The sequence below is a fragment of the Nannobrachium achirus genome, assembly GCF_963921795.1.
Source record: "Nannobrachium achirus genome assembly, chromosome: 15".
In the NCBI taxonomy this organism is placed as follows: Eukaryota; Metazoa; Chordata; class Actinopteri; order Myctophiformes; family Myctophidae; genus Nannobrachium; species Nannobrachium achirus.
The window spans coordinates 18,386,697-18,414,610 of NC_137822.1; the positions used below are offsets into that span (position 1 = coordinate 18,386,697).

Here is a 27,914-nt window from a genome sequence, read left to right on the forward strand (position 1 = left end):
TGTCTAGTATTCAAAATGTACTTGAGTAAAAGTACAAACATAAAAATAGGCTATACTAAAAGTACCAAAAATAAAAGTGCTCATATTACCAGAATGTCCCATTATGAATGTTTTTTTTTTTTTTTTTTCAAATTAATAAAAATCATTTAAAAATAGCAAATCCATGTACTTGAGTACATGTACTGTTAATACCTTTTCACCACCACTGACTATTACTACTAGTCCTTACTAATGGCATGTGTCATTTCTCTACCACTATTACACTTCTATGTTGTTTTAATTAACAAATTGGAATTTTGTCATTGTATGCAAAAATGCCTTTATTTTTCATGTATTTCTTTTCATACATCTGTTGTCAAATAAATAGACATGAGAAGAAGGCAGATTATTCCAACCCCTTCCCACGCCGATTACGCACCATTTTTTTCTCCACACTGCAAACAATTTTTTTCATAGAATTTACAACATAAAAAAAAGCTTGACACAAGCTGAAATTACTGCCACCAGCTCAGTGCTTACCTCCTATTTTACATTGATCTCAATGAGCTGTATTTCTGTAGCAAATCCCAGAAACAAAAATATATATATAGTATTCACAGTTGGAACTATTTACACATTGTAAGATTACAAAGGAAATGGACAGAAAATGAAGACGTTTCTACAAGAAACAATCTTTCAAAGGGAGGTGGAGACGTTTTCTTTTGTACACGTGGACCTTTCTTTAAATAAACAACCCTTCAACCCTTGTTTAACTTTGAAGATTCCTTTTACAGATCCCTGAAAATATTTTAAATACTCAGTCTTTTATCTAAAAAGAAAAATGAAAAGAAAAAGAAATGCATCATCCAAAGTATTCTCCTTGTGAAGATATATATATATATAAAAAAACATTGCATCTGTACAACTGATCATGTACAATATAAACATCACAGGTGAAAAGAAAGTCTCTATAATCAATCCAACTGAACGAGAAAGCAATGACTAAAGCCTGATTTATACCAAGTTGTGTGATGGTGTCCAACACCAAAAATAGCAGATCAAGCTCAACACGTTGCATTGTAGATTGGCTATCGGACGCTGTCTTATGACAAACTATAAATCAGGCTTTACTTGGTCTTAGGAAAACTGATTGGCTAGAGAAGGCATGAAGCAGAAGTACAGGCCTCTAGTGCATCAAACACAAAGAATATAAATTCCTTTAACAAAATTGTTAGAACAAAACAAACTGAAAATGAAAGCCTGCCACTCTTGAGTATGTTAGCTATAACAAGGAGGTCTGAGAGGTTGTAGAAACACTTTGCGTCATAAGAAAGAACACTGGTAGCATTATGGCTAATGTATTCCTCGCACAACCCTTTTGACCGGTCGCTCAAAACAAATGATGTATTTAATACGTCATTTTCGTTGAACGACACTTTTTAAAAGGGTTGTGGATGAATCAAAAGGAAATTAGCCTTATGGGTCCTACTTATTACAGTGCAGGAGGAAGCACTATGGGGCGAGAGCAAACAAATAAACCATCATCCCCAACACATAACAGAACAATACTTTAAGCCTAAATTATGATTTATCGTACAACAGTGTTGCTCACAGAAAATACTTTCGCTGAGCGACATGGTCATACAACAAAATATAGCTTTGCTCATAATTCACTGAAGGCAGATTTACACTTATTTGCACGCCAGTGCCGTGCACCGGAAACAGCAGATCTCCAAGCTCACAACGCGTCGCAATCAGCTGTTTTCGGTATAGATTAAGCATGATTAGGTATAAATTAAAATTAATCATCATTCTGCACTACAGCCATGTGGTTAAAGATAGGCAGCACTTTGTTGTGCATGCATGTTAACACAACTGCAACTTCTCAAAGACATGCCCTCTGTCTATTCAGATTTACTGAATAGTCTTCACATTCATATGGCACATTGATTAATACATTATTATGTATTATTTCTTCTACCATGATGTTGCCCATCGAACAAATGGACAACAAAACAATATCAAAATGTTTCCCCCCACAAAATGTGCACTGACTGGAAATAGATACAACTGTATCTTCAAATGCACATCCCACCAGGAACTACAGAGGGCAATATACTGACATTATTATGCACAAGGATATACTGGTACTTATGTCTCATTCAGGAACATTATAGAAAAAAACAAACATTTTCAATCACACTGGCACACACAAGTATAGTGTCTTGGAAGAAAGGAAATATTCTAAAAGAGTGGAAACACTGGAATATCATTAATACCATTTTGCAAATCTTTGCAACCAATTCCTTAACTTTGCATAAACTATCAACAAGCAGCAGGATCCACATTACTGGCTGGTGAAAGCAAGTGAGAATGGACATTATTACAGATTTGCTGAATTAACCATTTTGTTGCTTACATCTCTGTTTTATGTATTTCAAGAAAATGGGTGCAGAGGACAGCAGGGTTTTAGGCAAGTTAGGGCTGGGCCATATTGACAAAATCAAATATCACAATATTTTTGACCAAATACCTCAATATTGTATTGTGATGATTAACTTTATTTATTTATTTTCAACATGTTCTAAAACAGTTAAAATAGCAGATCTACAAGCAAGCGATGCAAGACGTTGTAAGCCTGTAAATTGGCTATTCTAGCTATTTTTGAACATTTCCCAAAATAATTTAAGTAAAAAAATAGAGCAGAAGAAGAGAACACTTGCATGTATGTCATATAATGATATTACGATATCTAGTCTTGTGTCACGATATCGATGTAGTATTGATATAGCCCAGCCCTAGACCAAGTTCTCCACACCTTTACCCCAGTTTGCCATCTCTGCTGCTGCCTGCTGGACAGTATAGTTTGCTTTATATGGTGAGTGTGTGTTGTGGTAATCATGCCATATCCCACAGAGAAAAGCATTTTCCCAGTGGGCTTGTGCGTGTCACTTTTATGAATAAGCAGCTAAGTGTGTGTGTGTGAGTGTGTGTATCTGTGCGTTTAGGGATTTGTGTACACGTGGTCTACATAAAGCTTATGAGAGGAGTACAATTAAGTAAAACTGTACAAATCAAGATGGATGGAACCATGCTGAAATACGACTAAAGATGAAAGAAGTTAAAGAGTGCTGCACTAACAAGTGTTTGTAGGTTCTGCGTCCAATGGCAGAGTTGTAAAAAAAAAGAGAGGGAGAAACAAAAACACACAAAAAACACATGCTTTCTCATTTTAAGAGCACCAGAAATCGTAAACAATCTTGAGTAAATATGTGTTTGTCAATAGTCCCATACAGGTAGCTGCATTGTATCCAGATGACTTACATGTTTTCCCCCCAAAACCCTGCTTCTTCAGTTCTTCCTCTTCTGGGTTTTTGGCATGGAATATCTGTGCGTGTCTTGATAGTAGGGATGTTTGGGGACAGTGCTTTCAATTTCTAGAAGATAATACTCGCCTTGACTGGATGCCAAAATCAATTCAACGTTCCCCTACAGTTCTCTGCCCCACACAAACAGGGGATCTTCTCGTCCTCAATGGGGAACTTATAGTCATATGTGATTTCCTCGTTGACATTAATGGGTTGTTTGGAGTAGATCACAATCTTCTTTTGAGCTTCCACCGAGATCACCTTAGCGTAGCAGTTGGGCTAAGACAAAAAAGAAAAGAAAAGAAAAAGACAAAAAGAAAATAATATTAGAGGGTGGCATTAACCCCATTAACCGTGGTGTATCTCTTGTTCCAATGTGTTTCACATATTGTAAAGATCTACGCATTGTGAGCTTGGATATTTCTTTGCAAGAGGGAATACTAGTAGACTTGGTATAGAGCCCTGGGGGACCCCGGTCAACTAAGTATACAGGGCTTAATAAGTGGTTAAGATTATGAATGCTGCCATTATCTGTATTATTAGATCGGTATAGAGGGTATGCACATGCATAAAGTGAATGGCAAATCGAGTGGTAAATCGAGTGGCAAAGTGAGTGTAATGTCGTTTAAAACAATCAGATAGGACTTTTCTGTTTGGATATAAGGGCTGTCAAGTCCAGTAAGTAGTTTTTTTTGCCACTGAGTAGGTGTTCCCGCATAACATCCGGGTATGATGATGATGATGTCAGGCACATAGCAGAGTGATACTAATGATATTTACACCATCACAACAAGGAGCTCCCAAAAATATGTTGAGTGTGAGAGAACAAGAAAATCTAATCATCAACATGACAATGACAATAAATAAAGCTTTTAAGTGAACAATTTGTGTCTGACTTACATTACAGCTGTGATTGATGAAGCGGGCGAAGTTGCCACACTTGGTGGCATCAATGATTGTGTCATGATCAACGCGGAACATGTAGCTGCTCCCAATGCCCTCCTCTTCATAGCGCTTCTCCCGCATGTCCGCAATCACCTGGAGAAAGAATATCGTTGTAAGGAGTGGCAACTCTTAGTCTGGCATATCCTTGTGAAATCATTGCCCCGATTCATAAATACCATTATACAGAATTTCATAATATTATATTATGGAAAATTATGATGTATTCCACATTCTGCCACAAGAGGGAGCCACGCAGCAATTGTGAATCACCATTGCACCCTATGGCATCAATGTTTGGTTAACTCTTTTACTGCCGTTTGTCAATTTCAAACAGTTAATTTACCTTTGTATGATATTGTGCTCGGTTTGACTGATAATGCGATAATTTTTGTGTCAATCAATTTCTCACCTGTCTGATGTTCTGACCCACGTATTCGATGACCATTTCATCAGCAGCAATTGGCTCCATGGCAAACAGACCCCAGTCATGGATGTGCGATCTACAGAATCTGATCTTCTTCTTACGGAACTGGTAGGGAAGGTGGAAGGAAAATAAAAATATAAAAATTCCTATCAATGAAGTTGAAGGGAACTTGGTTGATTTCCTAGGTGTACACAGGCCACTAGAGCTGTCACAATTATTACATAATCGTCTAATCGCAATTGTTTCACATAATCGCGATTATTTTTCATAATAGTCATAATCGTTTCCACGTTGAAAAATGTTCAGATATATTTTTTAAGTAAAAAAATTGTGGAAATAGCAGATCTACAAGCTCACAACGCATCGCGATGCGACGCGTTGTGAGCTTGTAGATCGGCTATTTCCACTACCAATGTTCTTTAAGTATAAAGTTGTCAAATATGTCAGTAATTTCTTTGTGTATTTAGGTTATGTGTCATATCTACCAGGTGCAACTCCAAAGCCTAAAAGCCAAACAGAAATGTAATTGTCAACAACAAAAACACAATTAAATCGTTAATCGCAATTATTTGAGTGACAATTAATCGTCATGTAAAATGCAATAATCGTGACAGCCCTACACTGGCCACATTTTATTGTGTTTACCTTCAACTGGTTGAACTTAAGTAGATCACTGTCACAAGCGAACGAGGACAGTAGGCGCCGTTGTTCTGACCGTCGCTCAGAGCCAGCTCTCGCAGATACATGCACTTGTGCAGGAATACTCATGCCCTGAACAGAGAGAAAATGCATTGAAGACAGGCTAAACCAGGGGTCTTCAACGTTTTCAGGCCAAGGACCCCTTAGTCGAGAGAGAGATGAAGCAGGGACCCCCACAATCTCTTCATAGATTCCATAGTTTCATTGTTTGACAGCACAATCATCAGTGTATTTTGGATTCATGTCAATGTGTGTTTTTCAGATATTTAACCAGTTGAACCGTAATAAACTTGACCTTCCACTGTACTTAGGCTGCTCTTTTTCTCCTCCAAAGCTCTTTGCCAAAAACAGCTGATCTATAAGCTCACAACGCCTCGCAGCGCGAGGTGTTGTGAGCTTGTAGATCTGCTATTTTTGGCTAAAGTTATCTGAATATGGACACTAGGGTTCAAGTGGTTAATATAAAAAAGGAGAAAATAACTTTCCATCACTCAAAGATTAGGAGGACCCCCTGTAGTAACTCTGAGGACCCTCTAGGGGTCCCAGACCCCCCTGGGATAAACTATTGTCCCTTAGCAGGACATGCGCAAAGAGTGAAGGGATTCATCTCTCCATCTGAGGTTCATTTAATAGATTACATGTAAACAGGCTTGAATAGCATCACACCATGGTCTGCATTCCTTCATTTCTATTAGTTTTATCTCACTATTCAGTTCAATAGTCTTTTTTAACCTGATTCCGAGGCTCCACTGCGAAGTGTCCTAGTTTTAGTTAATAGCTTAATGTATGGAAAAATGTGTTTGTTTTATTTCTGTTTTTCACTCGGTGTATATGTATTTAAAAAAAATGAAAAAATACAAAGAGAAGACAAAAAAGTGAAATATGAAATGTATTTGAAAGAAGTTTTTCTAAAATATTAGGCATATGATGAAGTATATAGGGTTAGATGGTACTACCAGTGTTTTTTCACTGGTTCCATCAACAATCCATTGTTGTTAAAACATGGACAAATACAATTAGAAATATGCAATTCTGGGAAATTGTAAGTGTAAGCAAAAAGTGTGTTTTGATGAAAAATTCTAAAATTCAGAAAATCTATCCAGACTCAAATGCGCGTGGCTTAATATGGAGAGTCATAACCCAAGGAATCCATGAAGAAAAAAAATAAAGTTTTGATTTTGACTTCCACTGATGTAATTACGTTTTTTAATATTAAGTATTTTATTATTATGAACCTCCCCTCCAACAGTAGCCCTTACCGTTTCTGAGAGAAAGGTTATTGAATGGGAGTTTTAGCATTTTCCCATTCAAGTCAATTGGGAAAATGTATTCCCTAATAAATTAATATCATTTAAACTATACAACGTATCTCTTAGCAAAATGCAAGCACTCGATTCCAGATGAAGCCGGTCGATTTGAAATATAGCTCGAGTGCATGAAATAAAGTCGAAATAAATTCGCCCAATTACTATAGTCTGGTTGCTCTGTTAGGGCAACCACACTAATAAGACAGAGTCTAATAAGGGTGTGGACTGCCTATCCTTTAGCTATTGATAGAATATTACTAGTAGGTATTCAATTCTTTAGCTTAAGCGCTGTTCCTGGTGTGTGTCCTAAATCTTGCACCACACTTTGTAATCTATTGCTCACCTGCATGTCCGTCAGAGGTTCTTCTGACCCTTCTGCTTCCCGTGTGCTCTCAAGGTATTTGATTTTGTCCTTCTTGTCAATCTTATAGTATCCCTCACTCCGTGCACAGCCAGTCATATGGTCCCTCATTCCATCGTCTCTCCTCTTTCGCTTTATCAAAGGTATACTGGTTGGTGCAAGGGAGTTAAGGAAAGGACAGCAAGCTTTGGAAAAAATGTCACTGGTAAATAGTTTTTAAAGATAATGAACTACCTCACTTCCTTCTCACTAACTGAAATGATATTCCCAATACTAGTATACAAAATGCATTAGCAATCACCGCCAACAGAGGGCACTAACATGCAGTTATGTGGAACACAACTTATAAGAGTAACCCATGCAAACAGTGGCTGTGGTGCACTTTCATGTTGAGGCTAAGCAGTAAAGGATATTAGGGTGGCTGACCCACAGCGTGTCGTTGAGCCAGTCATTCACATTGTCCTGCTGAAGCATTTTGTCATAGGTGATTTGTAGCAGGCGGACGTCCTCTTCATCGATACCATCATTCCAGATATCGTATAGGATGGTCATCTCCTCAAATTCTGAGCGTGGGGTAAAGAGGGGGCCGGGGGGTGTCGTAACGGGGGAAAGATTGACCAGTAGCAGCTCCTCCCAACATCGCCGTGCCCTCCTGGGAGGCTTAACTACCACAGGTGCTGCTTCTTCATCGGGCAAGAAGCCATCCTCCGGTGGTAGGACAGTCTGAGCCTCTAGCTCAGCTTCCCGGAAGTCCAGGTTTGGGTGGCTTGGGATGTCAGGGGATTTGGAATCCATCGCGTCGTCAGGCACATCTCTGAGATGGGCATCATGATCGTGGGGTAAGAGGGCAGGGGTATCCGAGAGCTCCAAAGACTCAACAGGTGGAGGGTCCGCCGGGATCTTTTTGCCCTTGCTAGGCCGGCCAGGCTTTCTCTTGGGTGGGGTGGTGTCAGGTTGCACTGGGTCATCTATGGATGGGATAATAGTGAGATCTTCTGTGCTAGATGACTGGACCTGGTTTGGTAGGGTGCTCACAGGGGGCTCCTTGAAGACTGGCCTGTCATCCAGGCCCTCAGAAGAATGTTTCCTATGAATAGCCAGGCCTGTAGGGTCAGGGAAGATTGGCGTGAAAGTTAGATCTCTGCCTGGGGTGCGGGGGACACCAGCACTTAAGACTGGAGATTGGGCAGGATAGGAAAAGGGGCTACCAGGGATGTGTGGGGAGCCAAGCAAAAGGCTGTTTCCCGTTAACGGGGCATCGCTGCCTGGTGTAACAGGGACCACATCAGTACTACTTTGGGACTTGCCCAGACCCCGGGCTCGTTCCATCAGGTCTCTACCAGGGGTGCGAGGGATGTCCTCATCGGTGGGCAGCCTAGTCCGTTGGGAGAGGTCAGGGAGGGGACCAGGTGGTGGCTGAAGGAGGGAATGGCTTTCTATACCAGGGTGAGGCGGGAGAGGGAGGTGCATGAAAGGAGCAGGAAGGGATTTGGGGCTAGGTGCAGCTGTCTCTAAAAGGGGCTGGGTACCTCGTCCAACAGTGCAGGGAACCTCCTCTGGCTCGGTTTTCCTCTTGGCATGTTTATCCTGGTCATTCTCAGCCAAGGAGCTGGTTTGAGTGGGTTGTTGGAGGCTTTTAACAACACACGGAGCCTCAGTCTTCACAACAGAAACATCACAGTCTGGCTCTTCTACTGAAAGACAACCAAAATACCATCGATAACATCAGTACTTAAATAAAGAAAGGCTGCTTGTCACTACATATTTTACATTTCACTGGAACAACGTAGAATAAAGCATTAGGTAAGGGCTCAAACCTTTAGGAGATGGAGGTCGCGAGTCAGCCACACGGCTATGCCCATGATCCACTATTTCTTCACTGGGGCTGTGAACTCTGCTTTTGGGCTTACTGCCAACGGTTGGTTCCTCATCCTCTGGGGAAGGTCCTGGAGGTGTGCTGGGTGGCTTGGCCTCCGTCTCCACCTCCTCATCAGAAGATGAAGACGAAGATGATGAAGAAGAAGATGTTTGAACACGATCCTCTTTACCCCCGTCCTCGACATCTACTGCCATCTCCTCCCTCTCCTCCTCCTCCTCCTCCTCGACCTCCTCCTCTGAGCTTGTCTCGTACTCAGAAGAGTCGCCACTACTCTCTGCCGATGAGTCTGAGGAGGCTTTGGAAGATGACGAACTCTCAACTTCTGTCGGAATTTGGAAACAAAATGCTAAGTTACTGGGAGAGGCATTATAGTGTGTGCCAACGGTGACGGCCATCTTTTGGGTAAAAACACAGGTGTTTCAATTGTTTGATTGCATAGAACTAATGCTTTACTCCAATCAGAACACCTGTGTAAGGCTGTGTTGACCCAAGAAATGGCCGCTCTAGAACTACATATTGGCACACCCTATATACACAACAAATGACCACTTATAATGATGCAGTTCGTACCCTCATCAGATGAATCAGACGATTCACTATCGCTGGATGACGCTGGATGTACATCTTCATCATCTTCTTCCCCACTCTGCTAAAGAGACAAGAAAACCATTCATTCTAGAGGAAATAGTGTACACTGTCCAAATAAGATACAACGCATCCAAGATAATTACAAAGAAAGATAGTCAATATTAACCACTTGAACTCTATATACCAGGGGTCTTCAACAGGGGGTCTGGGACCCCTAGGGGGTCCTCCAAATCTTTGTGTGATAGAAACTTTTTTTCCTCCTTTTTTATATTAACCATTTGAACCCTAGCGTCCATATTTGTAGAACTTTAGCCAAAAATAGTTGATCTACAAGCTCACAATGCCTCGCAGCACGAGGCGTTGTGAGCTTGTAGATCTCTTTCGGCAGATCTCTTTCGGCAAAGACGTTTCGTGTAGAGGGGAAAAAGAGCAGACTACAGAGTACAGAGTGAAATGTCATGTTATGTATTGAGGATTCAAGTGGTTAAATACGTATCTGAAAACACAAATTGACATGAATCCAAAATACACTGATGATTGTGCTGTCAAACAATGAAACTATATGGAATAAGGTTGTGGGGGTCCCTGGACTCCCTGCTTCATCTCTCTCTCAACTAAGGGGTCCTTGGCCTGAAAACATTGAAGACCCCTGCTATATACAGTACATCGTTAACCGAGGTCCCTCAGGCTATTATTGTTTCCATAGGAGATGCCTTGTAAAGTAGCGCTCGTTTTCAGTGGAGACTACGGAGGTGCTCCGTCTCAAGCGGACTTGATCCACGTGAGACGCCGCCGAGCGAGCGGTAGTGAGTGAGTCGCTGTGTCGAGCGTTGCGAAGTTATGTCCGGATAGGGACAGAATCGTAAATCTCCGCCCCCCGACTTTCAGCACCTCCGTGCGGTCCAAGTGAACACACGGAGCACTCCCTACCTCCGGTTCAGCCAATTCACAGGCCGCGGCCGACAAGGTATCTCCTACGGACACAATAATCGCGTCCCCAGAGGATCTACATACTGTTTTTCAAACTACATTTGACTAGATTCAGGCTGACACCCAGTCAGTCAGCTTGCATGGTGGGCAAATCATAATGGCATGTTGTAATGCCAATAGTCAAGTGTCAAGGCAGGTAGGTACTGTAGGTAGCAGTGTGTGGTGATGAGAAGAGTCTGTTTTCCTCACATATCAAAGCGTCATACCAAACTAGTTCAAAATCTCATGCATGCCTATAATTACATGTTATAAAAGAGGGATGCCAGGGCTGACACACACAGGGTGGATTGAGATGCACTCAGCGGCCAATATAAAATCAGATTAATCCGCAAAAAAGATGATCAGAGGTGGAGAAGATATGCATAAAAGAACCGCATTTGAGGTTAAATGTGAATGCTCAGGGTGGTAATTGCCATCACCTGGGACCCCAAATGACGAGACAAGATCATCTCTATCAAAATATCTACTACTGGTCATAAGCTGATGTGAACAAAGGCAGCAACAGTTATAACATCATGAAGAAAACCATAGAAGCATATTAAATAAGCGAGCAAGTAATGCCGGACAGCTCACCTTTTCTAACAACACCCTCTCAGAGGCTGCGGTTTCATCTGGTTCCTCCTCCCTATCAGACAGTGACTCTTCTTTCTCAGAAGTTTCCACTTCTTCCTCCCCCTCGCTGTCCAGAGGCCGCGAGTGTCGTCGTTTTGCAGACAGGCCCTCACCGTCCATTTTGGAATCATCTGATGGGGGCTCAGTTTGGTCTCGATCCCGTTCTAAATGAAATGAATTGTGAGAATTATATAGCCATTAGAAATGTTGCTATATACTTAGTACCTTCAGGAGCAGCCAAGATTATCGACTTGCGCACATTCAGATCTTTGTTCTTTATGACCCCCATTAAAGCGACCACTCTTCTTCCTCTCTCTGCCAATCACAGGCAGAGCCACATCCCACTCATCACCCAGTCTTAAAACTAAATGTGAGGTTGAAATAGGCCTAACACTATGAAACAGGATTTTGTTGACTTTTAGTTGTAGAGGGTTACCTTCATCCTCTAACTCGTCATCCACAGGAGTTGAAGGCCGGGCTCGCTTGTTGTCCCCGGCAGCTATAGCCTCAGGCTTCCTTTTCACCTAAAGTTAACATGTGACTCAGTTACACCGACTTCTAAATCAAGGAGACCAAGATGCAACAATTGTATTCCTCTAGGGATGGGACGATACGCGATATTATCGTTTATCGTGATAAAAAACACTCATGATAATCGTATCGTGGAGATTTAATTTATCGTGATATTGTCCTCCGTCATGCACTGGGATCAATTCACCTTTTATTTGCCGAGCTGCATATCCGGTACCACTTAAACCCTCTATAATTGGTAAAAGGTACTTATAATATACGTACTTGATAGTCTTTTTTTCAAAAAAATTGCCGATCTACAAGCTCACAATGCGTTCCGCTCCAGGATAATGGATTTTTATTATTGTGATAATATTGTAAATCGTGATTTATTTTGTCACAATAATCGTGATATTACCTTTTCATATCGTCACATCCCTATAGTCCTCATCATACAGTATGTTTGCTGCAGTATAAATTAATCTCAGGGATTACCTTAAAGGAGGGCAAGCGGATGGCTCCTCGCAGGGAAATGCCCAGGCCCATCCCCTCATATCCCAGTCCCTCTCCCTTGTTCCAGTTTTCCAGCAGACTGGAAGCTATGGTCTCTTTCGGTTTAGGTCTCTCCTCTTCCTTTCCCTCTCCAGCTTTCACTGGAGTAAGGGATGCCTGGGTGAACAACAAGATACTTAATGTAAGTCTATTTTCTTGACACAAAGACAATTTATTTTTGACTGAAGAATGCAAGGCTGTGCAATGCCAAGTCACAAGTGACATACTCAAGACAAAATAAGTGTTATTTTCTTTTATAATTAAGGGGAAAGAGAAGCCAACAAGATAATTTCTCCCAGTATAGGGAGATAATAACTACTCAATGTCATAGCTAGCCAAGTAAACTAAACAAACCAGCTAATCTCACAAACCGTTGCACACAATGTTTATTTTATTTGAGCCACAAAACATATGATGAAAGTTCATATGGGTTAGTTTTCACTATTGTTACTGTCAGGTAGAAACAATCGACTGTGCCTTGTTTTTGTACTGTACTGTTTTTGTGATAATTCCTGTGAATTCTGTGAAAACGAAGGCAAGAGTGTTACATTGATAGAAAAAGAAGAATTCAAAAACAGATTTGTAGTCTTTAGTCATGTCATTGTTACCTCTTCCAAGTGCCAAGGAGGTTGTTTCCTCCCCATCTGTTTATTTGTCTTTTTGTGACCAGCATCTCAAAAAATGTATAGCCAGATTACCATGGAATTTGCCTTTGCAGTGACCCCATAACCTTTCCTCTAGCGACACCATTAGGCCAAAACGTTCAAAATGGCCAGCAAAAAAGGTGAGATTTTAAGGCCTGGGTAGAGGTCGACATTCCACAGTAGTGCATTCTAACAGTAATGATAATGCTGTGTACAACATTGAATTATTTAGATTATTTTTCAGATTTTCTTTATAGTAAACTAGAATGTCCAAAGTATATGTGTAACAAGGAACAATGAAACTGCACTGATAAGTTTAAAATTCATAACTCACCTTGGCCGAGCGTTCCTTCTTGTCCCACCAGTCATCAAAAGCCCTAAAAGCCACCACCTCCACCATTTTGCGGTTGAGGTCCCTCTTCATGATGGCCTTCAGCTCTTTGACGATGACCATCAGCACTCCATCTATTGTGGCCTTGTGGGGGTCTTCCTTTTTATCCTCATATCCAGGGGGAGGAACGGCAGGGTTGAACTTTGGCATGCTGGGATTTGTCCAAAGTTGTCCGGGGTCCCCTGCAGCGTTGTTGGATTGCATATCGCCCATGGAAAGGGGTTGGAAGGGTCCCCCGAACGCGCCCGCCGCTCCGGCGGCGCCCATGAAGTGTGGGTACGGATAGGGCCCCCTGGTCTGAGCGATGCGACTCAGCATCTGAGTCTGCATCTGGAAGGACATGTGAACGCTGCCCCACTGCGGAAGATAGTTCATCAGCTCCATCTGCACCATGGTGGGCATCATGCTCTGAGCGTAGGGGCCCATGTGAGCCAGCATGTGGTGGGGAACCCCATGTGGACCGGCCAGGTGGTGTGAGGCCATGTGGTGTGGAATAGCATAGCCGGTCTGATGGGAGAGATGGGCGAATCCTGGAGGAGGCATAGGAATGTTCTGATGGGGGGACACTGCAGAGTTCACCACAATGCTCTTGTCTCCACCAGTGATGGGTGTTCCGGGCATCTCGTCATCAGAGATTTCCATGTCTTCCCCGGAGGATTGATGGCCCTATGCAGGAGGTAAAACATTCTTAATTTAGCCGAATTGTGTATGGTATTATGTGCTACAACATCTTTCTAGTGTAAGGCTTTTCCCTTTTACTTCCTTCAAACAATATTAAAAAAATTACATCTTCATCCACCCCATCATTATAAACTACACATAAACGCACAAACTGCCTTCAACTCTAAACTTCACATTACAGCCTGCTCAATTAACATTTTACAGAATTTAACCACATGAAACCTCGCGTCTCTATTCTGGGCATGTCATAATTGACCAACATTTGGGCAAAAATATGTGAATGCAGTAGAAATAGCAGATCTACAAGCTTGAAACACGCATTAGGAACTTGTGGATTTCTTATTTTTAAAGAGAATATTGTAGAAGGAAAAAAATAGGAGCCCAAGTATAGAACCCTATAAGGCACCCAGGTCAACAAAGTATATAGGGATGTAAAGGGTTAAGTTAGTTGTTTAAGTTAAAACAAGAGCAGCCAATGACCTGGCTGGCTCTAAGTTCAAAGTTAACGTAATAACTACTATATTCAATAACAAATGCCCATGTTTTTGACGTCATCATTTAACATCACTGCTGATTCACAAAATTGAGTATATGAATGCAAAGGATATTGAGATTAAAGGGTGTGTAAGTGACCCAGTGTAAAGTGACCCAGAGCTCTTAATTGATCCCTTTGAACGTCAAAGGGGTTGTGCACTTGTGCACTGAGTTGACTGATTGGGACATAAAAGTGTCAAACGCGCTCTGTGCTCGTTAGTGCTCTCTCTCTAATCAATGAATGCAGAAAACACAGCAATCACTTTGATAGCCGTCAGAGAGGGGAGGGGAGGGGAGATGGGGGAGTGACACAGATCTGGGAGTGTACCTAGTATGCTTTTAACCACTTTATTATTCATATTTAGAGTAGCCAATCATTTTTACCCCTTTTTTCTCCCCAATTTAGTCGTTAAGCCAATTAATTCCTCCCTACACACATTTCTGTGTTGTTGCTGCTGTATCACCAGCCAGTGAGGAGCCCCCACCAGGAGGACGTAGGGCCTTCGTCCCACTCAACACTCCCTCCCCACGTGCTGCCGGCCTGCAGGAGTACACGCAATGACCAGTATCACCCTCCCCGCCCGGCTTCCCTCCCCGGAACATGGGCCAATTGCTTTTGCATATAAGCCCGACAAAGCCTGATGCACCACCGGGATTCAAACCCACAACCTCTGTGGTGGATGGGCATTGGGCAGGGACTTGACCACTGTTTCTCTTGAGTGCATGAGCTTTAACCTTTTAAACAACTGAAAATATCACTTACAGCCCCTTTGAATATATCAGCATTTAACCACTCATGCCCCATTTTATTACTACTAATAATACATGCAATTTATATGCGCTTTTCATAAATAGATTAACAGATATAGCCGATCTAGAAACACACAAAATACATATTTGTACATGCTCAAAATATGGACACCAGGTTAAAGGCGGTATAATTATCTTCACTAGTATTCATTATAGAATAATCTCTGAAACAACTGGTAATGAAATGAAACCACACAGTCAACTAAGCATTGGGAGTGGCATCTTTAGCCAAATGACCAGTTTGCAATGTTTGCTTTGTGATAAAATGAAATGTGAGACATGAGGCACTGTGGCCAATCCTGACTGTCAGGCTCAGCAAAACCAGGAAGTGTATTGCTGAATGGGGCCCACGGCCAGCCACCGTTTCCCTCCCAGTTGCGTGTCTCGTGAGTGTTAGAAAGAGGAAATGAAAGTGTTCTATTCCCCAACAGCAGAACAGCTCTTATTACTCCTTTTGGAGGACAGCACAAACAGCACAAGGTGTAGAAATACAATGAGGTTATAGGCCAGTTACTACTGGACTAAAAATAAACATGCAATCCTATTTTCTTTTAATGAAGGTTCATGCATTTATTAAGGACTTGGCTATGAACAATAATGTAATCTAAGACTGAACTTTCATTAAATAAATAAATCAGGTATATTGTTTTCCAAAAACTAACAAGACCTTTTCCTATTTTATACACATCCCATATCCCGTTTTCCTATGGATATTATATTTCTAACTACTTCTTCAGAAATTCTTTGCAGCCAAGATTTAAGAGCAAAGTGTAAAAGAGGATGATAAAACCAACTAAAGGGAATGTTGCAAACAATTTCAAGATAACTTTTTCAGTTTGGTCCCCCAAGTGAACAAAACAACTCTTTCCGTTAAAGAAAACGTGTTTTTAACTCCAAGGCTTAAAGAAAAGGGAAAGCTTACTACTACTACTACTACTACTATCTCCCAATGAAGCCAAATCTCACTTCCTGCACCTCTGGGTAGAGGGTTACTCTGTTATGGGACACTAGCTGTAAGCTACAACATTACAGTCTGCTCATTACAAATGTCACATATATCACTTGTGTGCAGTGACCCTATTCATAATGGACGGAACTGCCAACCTCCTCGACATCCCCAGAACCATGAGACGAACCTGAGGTGACAGGGCCTTCTCAGTCCTTCTGGAACTCTCTCCCAGCTCAGATCAAAGATGCCCCCATCCTCGCCACGTTTAAAACTACACTCAAAACTCACATTTTCAGACTTGCATTACATATCTAATCTGCCCTTTTTTAACCTTTACTTCAATAGTTGTTTTTCGTAATAAGGTTGTTCTTATTTTGTTTTATAAAGCAACTTTGAGTAAATTGTATGTATTATTATTATTGTTGTCTTACCGTGTCCATTATTTCAGGTGGCGTATGGTTTCCAATACAGCCATCTTTGAGGTTATTGGTGTTCATCTTCTCATGGACAGGAGAGCTGATCCTCTTGAGCAAGGAGGCTGTTCCAGGGATTGGCTCATCATCATCCGAGTCTGGCAGTGGGGTTGGACTAATGTCCTCCAGGCCTGTACTAGAGGGACGAGAGTTATGCTGACCACCATGAGACCCCCCTGTGTAAGGTGGGATTGGGGACAGCTGAGAGGATGAGGAGGATATGGGACTTCCCTCCATTCGCACTTCAGTGTCTGAGTCACGCTCAGCCAGGAAGGGCAGCAGCTTTGTCCTTTTTTCTTTGAGGAGCATCTCAATGCGGGAGTCCAGGCTATTTCGCTCTGAATCCAGCGTGGGGGTGCCAGGCGAAGGACAGTGCTCTGGCGTTTGAGGAGGAGGGGGTGTGGTTGGCTGGTGGGCAGGCTCTGGAGGTGGTTCAGGGATTGGTGGGGTTTCTGGCCTCTCCTTGACTGGCATAAAGTCAGTGGCAGCTGCCAGAGGTGGTTGGGGGGGTCTGAGGTACTCTGACTCCCGCTGTACGGGATGAGGGAAGGGGGGCTCTGAAGGAGGGAATGCAGGTGGCATGGGAGATGGAAAGGGTGAAAAGGCTGACTTAAAGTTTGCTGTTGCAGCAGGGGGAGGTGGTGTGTAAGCAAATGAAGAGGTGGATGGTGGTGGTTCAGATGGTTGCTGTTTGAAGCCAACTTGCTCAGCAGCCGTACTTCGATAGTTTGTATTCCGGTACTGTTGCCTCTCCGGTCTGCGGTTGTAAGCATCCTGAAACTTGCTCTCGTGTCTGCGGGACTTGTAGGCCGCCGAACCTTCGGCTCGGCTGGCCTGGTATGCAGGAGTGGTCTGCCTACTGGAATAATTGGAATCTTGAGAGAAGGGTGTACCTGTCTGGCGTGGGGTATGGGGTGTTCCTTGGGACTGAGGCGTATCCTGCCTTAGGCTGGAGTAAGCCGTGTCCAAGGACAGAGGGGTGCTGGCGCTGTTGGGGGTCACTGTTCCTCCCACAGCTGACACACTGCTCTCAGACAGCCTGCGGATAGGCTCACAGGCCTGAGTGGATATGGAATAACACTTGTTAGGGGAGGAGCTGCATTGAAGGCAACACATATTCAACACACAAGAAAGCATCTAGCATGCCAGCACAGCAATGAAATAGTCCCCTCATTTTAACCCCTTTCTTATAATACATACAAAATAAATAACGCTAACGCAACTGGCAAAAACTAAACTAAATAAAAGAAAAGCCAGAAAACAGGCAGAAAATGCCACAATTATCCAGCAGTACATGTTCCAATAAATGTGTTGCTCCCCTTCCCAGTCAAGGGGCTGACTACATTCCTTCATCAGTCTCTTTTACCACCTGCTGTACTGATTAAGGGGATTAGAAATGACATTGTCAGCTTAAATTGGCAAATTCTCCATTCATTGATTCCAAGAAGAATATCGTTCAATAACAATAACTACAGTATCAATTCACTACACACAGATCATTCAGACAGGCAGAACGTTTTAACCACATGCATCTCCATAACTCCATTATGGGCACATCATAATATATCTGTGGCAGATATACAAGCTCACAATGCGTTCGGCAACTCATTGTTAGCTTGTGAATTGCCTACTTTTGGCAAAGAGATTTGGTGTAGAGGGGAAAAGGAGGTGAACAAGAACTACAGACCCCCGGGGAACTGATTAACAAAGAATACAGTATATGGTTAATAGCCTATATAATAAACAAAACTGTAATAACGTGTTCTGTCTTTGTTTTTCTGTTAGTGAAACTCTTACCAGTAGGGCTTCTGCTAGGCTACGAGGGGAAACCTCTCTAGACTCCTCCCCACCTAGAGGAAGTGTCCAAGGGGTGTAACTGCCATTCATAAGGCGCTGGAAGTACCTTAGGCGCTTCTCACCTGAATGGGAAACATAAGGTGCAGGGTGGGTTTAGGGACAAAATGATCAAATGAAATCTTTGTCACAGTAAGAAGAATTCAAGAGTAAATATTAAATATTATTTTATCAAAAGCTTGAAAGTAAACAACATACAGTATGTCACTTTACTTGGTCAGTTTCTTCACATAATGTCAAAACACTGCTATGATGCCAAATTCAAAAATTGGGCAATTTAAACTACAAATTGTGACGGCTATTTAAATGCTATGATACTGTTACACGTTCAATATTAACAATAGTTAATAATATAAATTAATTAATCATATTGGTCATTTATGAACTGCACTTGCGTAGAACTGACAAAAAGAGAGACTGTCTCTTTAAGAGAATATGAAGAAACAATAATAGTGTCACTGTCACAGGAAATAGTAGATTTGTTAGAGGACAGGATATAAGGACCTGTCCAAACCTTGCTTTTGTGCTTGTTTAAATTAAAACCAAGCCATACGACTGGGGCAGTATCAATTAGATAAGAAGCATTTTGTTTTACCTGTCAAGTAAAACTAACAAATTATTTTATACACACTCTCTCTCACACACACACACACACACACACACACACACACACACACACACACACACACACACACACACACACACCATGCAAGCCAGATGTTTTTGTCGATAATCACTAAATTAATTGATTGCCAGCAAAACATTAAAAAGTGGCATTCTTACAAAAAAATAAAATAAACTAAAAATACCCCAACAATATCAAAGGTTGTATTTATGAAATGTCACAGTGGAACTCATTACACAGCACCTTCGGCTCTAGGCTCGTGGGAGCAGTCTAGCAGCACTCAATGAAATTCAATTATCCCAACGTTACCAAGCAACGGGCGTAAATTTGTAAGCCTACTACACGTGACCACAGCACTCCTAATAATTTCAATAAACATAAAACATTACTCTGAATATTTTACCCCAGACCCCAAAAATACTATTCATAGATGGGCACGTGAATAAGTCGTCATTTTACGCAACTGAAATCTTGTTTACCTTTAGGGTCGAGCTCCACGTGGATAATGTTCCCCATGACAGACGTGTTGTGAAGCGTCCTGACAGCATCCTTGGCGGCTTTTACGTTCTCAAAAACAACTTTGGCTATTCCCAGGTGCTTCTTGTTCTTCGGGTTGTACAAAATCTCCACTTCTTCTATGTCTCCGAATTTCTTGCACATGTCGTTCAAAAACCCTTCCCTGATGTTATCGTTCAGCCTCGCAAATGTCACCTCCTTTGGAGGCACGGGCCCGATGTAGCAGTCATCGATCTAAAAAAGGAAAAGAAAGGGAAAAAGGGAAATTAGTTAATAAGTGGTGATGGTTCGGGTCAACTTTGAACGAATCGTAACGATGCATCAGTGTGCCTTGCAAGTTGCAACGCTGCCCTCGAATGTAAGCCTGTACAATTATAAAGCTCCGATCTTGGGGCGCCGTTTATCATTCCAAATAAACAATTTCTAAGTAAAATTGGGATATGCACTGGATGAGTGGCCCATAATCTACGCTACAATTTAATGCACAAGCCTTTAAACAATCAAACTAAATGTTGAACATCGGAGGGGGGTGTGTCTGACTGCCTCGCATTTGACAGCCCCCCCGCATACACACAAACTTAAGCCAAACTTCTTTCAAGCCCGAAGTGCTTTGACAGATTTGCTCACCTTAAACTTCGGAACAGGCAGATCCGTCTCCTTGTATTTCGTCCAGAGACGACCGATTCTCGGGTCTCGGACATCCACGGGAGGAATCCCGGGATTCTGTAGGGGGAAACAATGTTTAGTAGCATGCAAAAAAAAAAAAAAAAAAAAAAAAACTTGGGAAGCAGGCGGCGACAATAACTTGTTGCAAAGTTGAAGGGCGCTACGCTACTGACAGAATATCAACTAGCTGTCCCCCCCCAGTAAACCGATAGATTTGTCACGATGTGTGCAGCAAGATGCAGAATAGCACTGTGTCGCGTCAAAGCCAAAGCAATAACAATCTGGGCAAACATTGTAGCCTACTAGAGCCCCATCATGGAGGTCGGTTTACTCCGTTACGATTGCAGCGGTTCAGCCTCGCATCAAAGGCGGATGTAAACGATCCACTCACGGGCATGCTGAAAGTCTGTCCATCGTAGCGATACAGTTTGTGCGACCCCTTCTTCAACGCCGGGTCAATAATCAACTTGTAACTTCTCCAGTGGTGATCCTTTCGCTTCTCCCCGGAGCTGCCAACGGGATGGCTGTCCATGCCGTTCGACAAACCTGGAACGATCAGAGACCTCAGCGTTAGAACGCTAGCCATGAGGGGGAACCCAGGTCCACTAATTACCTAATAACAAGGTAGCAAAACATTACAGCTGATCCACTTTGCGTCCAGGGTCCCATAGGCTGGCATACTAACACTGAAATGGGGGCTAAGCGTATCCCAGTTACCGAAACAGACATTAGGGCTACAGAAAGAAAAAGAACAAGCTTACTTGAAGTCTGCTTTCTGCCATGGTCCTCGTTCAATCTATGTCTTTCCCCTGGCTTGGACATGATGTGTCCCGATCGAGTGCGGTTTTTATTTTTGAAAAAACAAATTTGTTTTCCTTTCGCTCATTACATTACATGATTTAGCTTAAAGAATACTGCCTCCTTTTAGCGAGAGCCAACACATATTGTGTGCCTCTAGTCTGGAGCTTCTGTCTCTCCCACAATACACCGCTGAGCTTGCCCTCCTCCTGTGATATTCGCACTTTCGTTACAAAGTTCTCTCCGTACCTCCATGTTATTTAAAATCGATACCGGCTGAATAAAATGACAACGTTGGTAAATTATTATATTGGTAAATATTCACGCAATCGTATGACATCAATGTATAATAATAAATAGTTGTGTGGCCAGGACATGAAATTGATTTGTGTTGAATCTACTGACTGCATTTACCTAAATGGCAAACAAGACAATAATTTCTAAACCGGTTCTAACGCTAATAAAACGATATATAGGCCTGTGTGTTTTGGGGGTCCGAAAATATTAGACTATAGGCTACTCGTTTCTGTCTTATTATAGGACTCGATTGCCGAGATGGTGATGACCGTTAATGTGAATCGCCTGGAGAAGCTAAGAGGAATACGATTATCATTGGAAACATCAGTTGATTTCCATAAAAAATATATCCCTAGGCTATCGAACACCTCATTAATACGCGTGTTCTTTTTCGGCAAGCCACAATTGCTCCATACAAACTAATCCGACCCGACTATTGTTTATTATCTTATTCGAACCTTTATTTATTTATTTATTCCATTCATTTTATTGTTTTTTATTTTTTATTTTTTTACCATTGCTGTATGTTCTGGTGTAGGGGAGTTTAGATCAATAATCCATTGTGGACAGTGTGGCCAACAAAATTGTGGTTTTGCAAACAACACTGCTTGATATTTTGCAGTGCTCGGGCAATTGGCTGGTTAACAGTAGCAGCTCCGGTGGCCAATCAGAGCGAGGCACCATTTCAGCATTCTGCTATTAGAGGCACGGCTCAGGAATCCTTCAACAGAGAGCAGAGAGAGGGGGCCGAGCGCTCTCGGCAGCCATTTTCCTAAAACAGGACTCAATGGCCTATATGGGTTTCCTTTGTTCCAAAAGGGATCTTATACTTGCTTTCCTCATCTCTCATGGACTATGATAAAACTATGATTCCTCCTTTAAAGGATTGAGAAGAAGGAAGATAAAATACTGGATGTAATCCCTTTGACATTTTGAACCTTTTTTCCTCTGCCTGGAATCCATCTTTGTCTTAACTGGGTCATGGCACACCCATATAGTATTTATGTTTCTAAAGTAAAAAAGAAAAGAATTGCCAAGTGTTGTGAATAAACCAGCTTGTAGATTTGGAGGTGAATTTAGAGAAAAACCACAGTGAAACTCAATGTGTAATGGCATATTGTTGGCATTGCACTGTATGGCCTTGTAGGATATGATTAGCAATGAGTAAGTTCAATTCTTTTATAATTTAACAATTTTGAGTTACTTGAATTGTGTGTATAATGTATATATATGAGGCATGCAGTAACCGTTATTAAAAGTGTTTATCAATGTTATCACATGGAACAATGGTATCTATATCAACAAGCTCTCTTCAAAATGTTCACTGGCATGGTGGTATAACATTATCCATTCCACATTGTGTAGCTACCATTGCTCCTCAAACGACAGACTGCAGGCCAGGACAGCTATGGCCTTTTTCTAAATAGTTTCATGGTGTTGTCTGAAAGTTGGCTGTCATCATAACCTTTAAATTGACTTATAACTTATAAACTCATGTTTAACACTCTGAAGACAGTTAAATACTATCTCAAGTACATTTGATGAGTGTTGAGAGTGAGACTGCTTAAATCATTCTCAGGGTGTTGGCTCTATTTGGCAGTAAAGAACCTATAATGTTGCCTGACCTTCCTTCAAGGGTACATTTCTCTTTCTTGAAAATTCTAGGCAGACAGTCAGTCTTTCCAGTGTCTTCAGCTGCTTAAAACTGGTAGAGGAAACAGATGGAGCCAAAATTGATGAAAATATTTACCTTAGGATTTTGTTGAACAGTATTTAACAGGCCTAAATGCAGGGGCAGAAGGAATGTTTTCAGTTCCATCTTCGGATCTTCTATTAATGGCATTAAAAAAGGATGGGATACATCTCCTGAAAAGAAGGAAATCCATTAGCTTGACAGCTAGTTCTTTGGAAGTTTTTTTCTTTTTTTTGTTGTATCAATGGTAGGCATTGCCTCTTAACCAACGAAATTGCAGCACACCTTCAAGCATCATCTGTGTGGGCAATATGCTGCACACAATCTCTTTTCTTGGAGACAGGATTGCAGCAGTCCAGTTTTCCTCGTCCATTTCAAGAATGTGAGCCTACACAACACTACATTGGAAGGGTTGTTTTGAAAGGTAATTCATTCTTGAGTGTTTCTATCTACAGTGTAAGTATTATGTAAGTATGTTCTCAGAGAAGGTAATTGTGGTCATATAATTTCTTAAGTGTTACAAACACAACCAATAATGACTTATGTAAACTATAAGTCTGAGTACAAACATATATATATATATATTTTATTCATGTGTATTGTAATAAGAGACTTACAGTTATTCAAAACATGCAGTCCAACAAAGAATCTAAAAAGAGCTCTAAAAACTTATGGGCAGAAAGACCTTGTGTAATTCACTGCCTTCCTTAGTCCAAAAAAAATACCTTTTGGTGTCTAGCCTGCATTTGTTTTAAAAGACTTCTCTGCTGTTCTCAGATTCAAAATGGCTCCTTCTTCACAGACAAAGGAGAGAGAGAGAGAGAGAGAACTGTGCTGTAAATGTTGCTGCGCCATAACTGGGTGAGGCTCGATCATTCGAAGGGGAGGTCGTTCTCTGTACTTCTCAGTTTGACCAGAATGTATCTGTAGCCTACTATAAAAGCACAAACAACGAAGACTATATGTATGTATGTATACAATATACATATATATTTTGTTACTGAGTGTAGGATTTTTAAAGCCTAGTATATTATAATTACAATCCACAGTGTGTGCAGAAAACGCAGCATTGCACAAAGCGCCATTCAAAAGTCCCCGTCGCCTGGTTACAAAACGGCAGCTCAGACCTCTCACATCCAGTCCAGACTGGTCTTTGGCAACAACAGTAACCCGATAATGCTGGACGGTTGCCATGGGGCTGCTCGCGGTGTGTAATTCCGCCGTGCAACGGTGCCGATCGAGCGCCGAAAATAGCCGATCTGCAAACTCACGGCGCGTCGCCGTCGCGACGCGCTGTGAGCTTGCAGATCGGCTATTTTCGGGGAGATTACCGAGATCGCCCATAAAATCCGACCAGAGCGAGCACGACCGAAACGAGCATGCCTGCTGGTGCTGGCTGCACCTCCCCCACACAGACACACACACACTCTCATCCATATAAGGTCAACGGAGAACGTTTCGCAAGAGAGAAGCTGATGCCATTATTTCTCTCAAGATTCTGGAGAGGGATCCGAGTGGTGCTTCCGAGAAACCTTTTAGAGTTTCCCTTTCCCTGCAAAGAAGAGAATGGCTCGTGGTTGGCGCTTTCAAACCACCTTTATTTCAGAGGACGCATCAAATAGGCTACAATTTACCAGATGTAATCCAGTCAGTGGGTTAAAAGGGGCAAAGCAGAAGACAGGGAAATGAAGCCAGGGTGAGAGTTGTGATCATTGACCCTAGTAGGGCACTGTCCATTATCAGGTATTCCATTTTGTTTGTCTTTGTCTAGGATCATGTTGTTACATAACCACCGCCGTGCCTGCCATAGAATCCTGTTATTGCGTTTTGTTTTGACATTTCTAAACGGAGCAAAGGTTCTTTGTGTGTCACTGCAGTTTAAAAACGCTAAAATACCACAATTGGCGAGTTCGAGAACCGTATCATGTGGCCAACAAGAGAGAGAGCTGCTGTTTACTGAGCAAAACTGGTTTGTTCCTCCCAGCGCGCCATGGAGGCAGGCAGAGAGAGAGGCCTGTTTCTCTTGTTCCCTGGCGTCCCGTGCGTGCAGTGCACTGCAGTGCACAGCAGCGCGCGCGCGCACACACACACACACACACACACACACACACACACACACACACACACACACACACACACATTCCTTTCCATCCTGTTAGGTCACGAGCCTAGAGGACATTCTCTTCTCTAGCAAAGGGAAAGGGCCATGGGCACTGTGGAAATCAGGAAACTTTAGTAGGTACAAATATATAGCCTATCTACTAATATGTAGATAGGCTATAAATACAACGCATAACATTGTCTACTAACAACACCGGTTCCCAAACTTTTTAGCTCAAGAGAAAGACCCAAACGAGATTAGACGTTTGCCCGGGACCCTATATATAGTGAAAAGAGCGGCTATTTTCACTACTTCTTTAACATGCATTGTCTAATTTATGGAATTTATTTTACTTATTAATGAAATTACTTGAAATCATTGCATTTTCTTTTTAAATTCATGAACAGCTTAGCCTTTTGGGGAAGTGTTTTGAAATAATTAAAAACATATGTAGGAAATTAAGTGTTTAGGAAAACATTACTTGAATGTCTGAATTCTGCCTTTAAAGCCGATGCCAAAGGTGTTATTTTTATACAGTTTTATATAGCTGTCCTTTTGTGTGTTGGTGCGCCATGCACAGACACTGCTCTCTCCAGTCTCCACACACGTAGACTTGATTGCTGGACTCGGTGTTTCCCTGCATGGGCGAGGCGATGAAACACATTGAACAAATTCTTCAAAAGGATAGATCTATTCTACACGGATATCATTTGGATAGGATTTTCTACCTGGTAGGCTATACATTAAAATGCAATAGGCTAATAGTAGTTTCCATCGAGACAGGCAATTCTGAACATTTCTCATTCATTAGGCCTATCTGTCATTAATCATTCAAACGTAAAGCCGACCTTTGAAGGAATCTATAAAGTATAGGATAACGATTACAAATATAAATCGTTGTTTTTGATCATCTGTGGATTTCATAAACTGGGAGATTATGGAAATTGGAATATAATCAGTAAATGTATCCATTTTCGTTTTTTTGTTTAAAACCTAACATTTAATTATTTATGCTGCTCATTAATGCGTTTTACTTGTCCCCTAACCCTTGTATAGTATGCTTGTTCTGAGATATGTTGTGAATAAAAAAGATAATATAAAAGGTTGTTTTTGATTTGTTTTTAACCTTGAGCCTATATTAGTTTGACTTTTTCTGATGTATTGTATTAGCAAAGTGGCATTTGAAAATTAAATTGCCTACAGATAAATACAAATTGCAGCTTATATGCCATAGCCTACCTCAACGTGATTATGTGTAGCAAATTGCAAATGATAGTATAAACTTGAAATATATACAGGCTTATTTCCACAATGACAATATAAAAAAGTCTACAGTAAATGTCCTTAAATATATAGTGCATGTGAAGAAAACATCCATGTATTCCATTATATTACAAGTTAATTATTTGAGGTATTAAAGATAATTTAAATATCAGTAGGTGTGTTGGCATATATAAATGCATAGTTTAATGTCATCATTATATTTTGTGGTGTTAAGAGGTTTTTGCATTTGGAAAGTGGAAACTACAGGCATTTGTTTAAAATGTCCACTTAAAAATCCTCAGTGTTAAAGGAAGTCTGAGAGTATGAAAGTGGACCCTTCCACTTGAGCCAATTTTGGCACTCAGAATTAAATGAACATGCAGGAGAAGTGTGACATAGAGTTGTGTAGCATGTTAAGTTTGTCTTGGGTTGATTACCATCATACCACCGTATCCATTACATTTAGGTGGCCTGTTAGACGGATTAAACTACCTGCTTCATGCAAGCCATGTTATGAACAATACCATTATAACATATTTATGTATATATCCAGATCGTGTCCCTGCATAACATCGTCCATCCCTGATATCTTAATGGATGCTCTCTTCTGCCCCCTCACGCAATCCCACCAGCATTATCCTCTGCCTGTATGTTCCCAGAGGCACAATGATCATGAATGATAGGCTTACTTTGTCATGTACTATCTATGAATCTATGAATTGCACAAGAGAGGGGTTGTGAGCTTGTAGATTTACTATTTCTTTGCTCTTTTTGAACTTATATTAAATGTATACACCCCCCAATGTAGGTGATCTCCACCTATATATTGACATGACAAAAATAGGGATGCCAGCATTTCTAATATAACGCAGGCTGTACTGACGGCAGCTAGCGGTTATTTTAATATGTGTGTGATTACTTTAGACCGATGAAGGTTAAATGAGGTTATAGAAAATGGTACATTTCATCTCAAGCTATCTGATAAGACATGCCTTCACATTGTGGTTGTTGTAAATGGCACATACAGGTATATAATAAGAATGGTGATAATTTGATTGCTAACTAATTAAATAAATGTTTTGTTGATTGATTAATCAATTGTTTTGTTAATTGTGTCACCCTTGGCATGTCAAGAATCTCTATAAAGAAAGAAGACACATATGCAAATATTCAGCTTATGTTTTGATTATTATCCAAGGCATTTTTCAGACACTCTCATCCAGAGCGGCTCAAAGTGCAAGATTAGAGTAAATGACACAAACATTAATGTCAACAAATGGCAATGGTCTAGAAAGCAAAGAAAGTAACTAGGACACCATGCAGGTAAACCTCAACCCAAGCAAAAAAAGATGCGATAAGAAGGGATACAAGGAATGAGGAGTGCTATGGGGTGCATGATATCTTA

The 27,914-nt window shown here is 41.4% G+C and overlaps 1 protein-coding gene across 6 annotated transcripts; it reads right to left on the bottom strand.

Annotated features, from left to right (window-relative positions):
* Window positions 1-294: 294 nt before the first annotated feature.
* setd1ba (SET domain containing 1B, histone lysine methyltransferase a) lies at window positions 295-26,450 on the bottom strand. 6 transcript variants are annotated; one of them, XM_080742423.1, is made up of 20 exons: window positions 23,871-26,450; window positions 23,431-23,543; window positions 23,203-23,318; window positions 20,749-20,903; window positions 20,319-20,414; window positions 19,655-19,925; window positions 18,494-18,615; window positions 16,655-17,755; window positions 13,193-13,915; window positions 12,158-12,331; window positions 11,589-11,676; window positions 11,114-11,316; window positions 9,533-9,611; window positions 8,901-9,284; window positions 7,497-8,777; window positions 7,066-7,238; window positions 5,362-5,487; window positions 4,702-4,821; window positions 4,248-4,385; window positions 295-3,626 (listed from the first exon to the last, which is right to left on the bottom strand). In XM_080742423.1, exons 4-20 carry the CDS (start codon window positions 20,887-20,889, stop codon window positions 3,453-3,455), a joined length of 5,394 nt encoding a protein of 1,797 aa, XP_080598549.1. In that variant the 5' UTR covers window positions 20,890-20,903; window positions 23,203-23,318; window positions 23,431-23,543; window positions 23,871-26,450; the 3' UTR covers window positions 295-3,452. The 6 variants fall into 6 exon arrangements, with proteins under 6 accessions (XP_080598549.1, XP_080598548.1, XP_080598547.1 ...); XM_080742422.1 differs by having other exon boundaries at window positions 23,763-26,450; XM_080742421.1 differs by lacking the exons at window positions 23,203-23,318; window positions 23,431-23,543; window positions 23,871-26,450 and adding an exon at window positions 21,119-21,308 and having other exon boundaries at window positions 8,901-9,281; window positions 9,533-9,608.
* Between the last annotated feature and the right edge of the window lie 1,464 nt (window positions 26,451-27,914).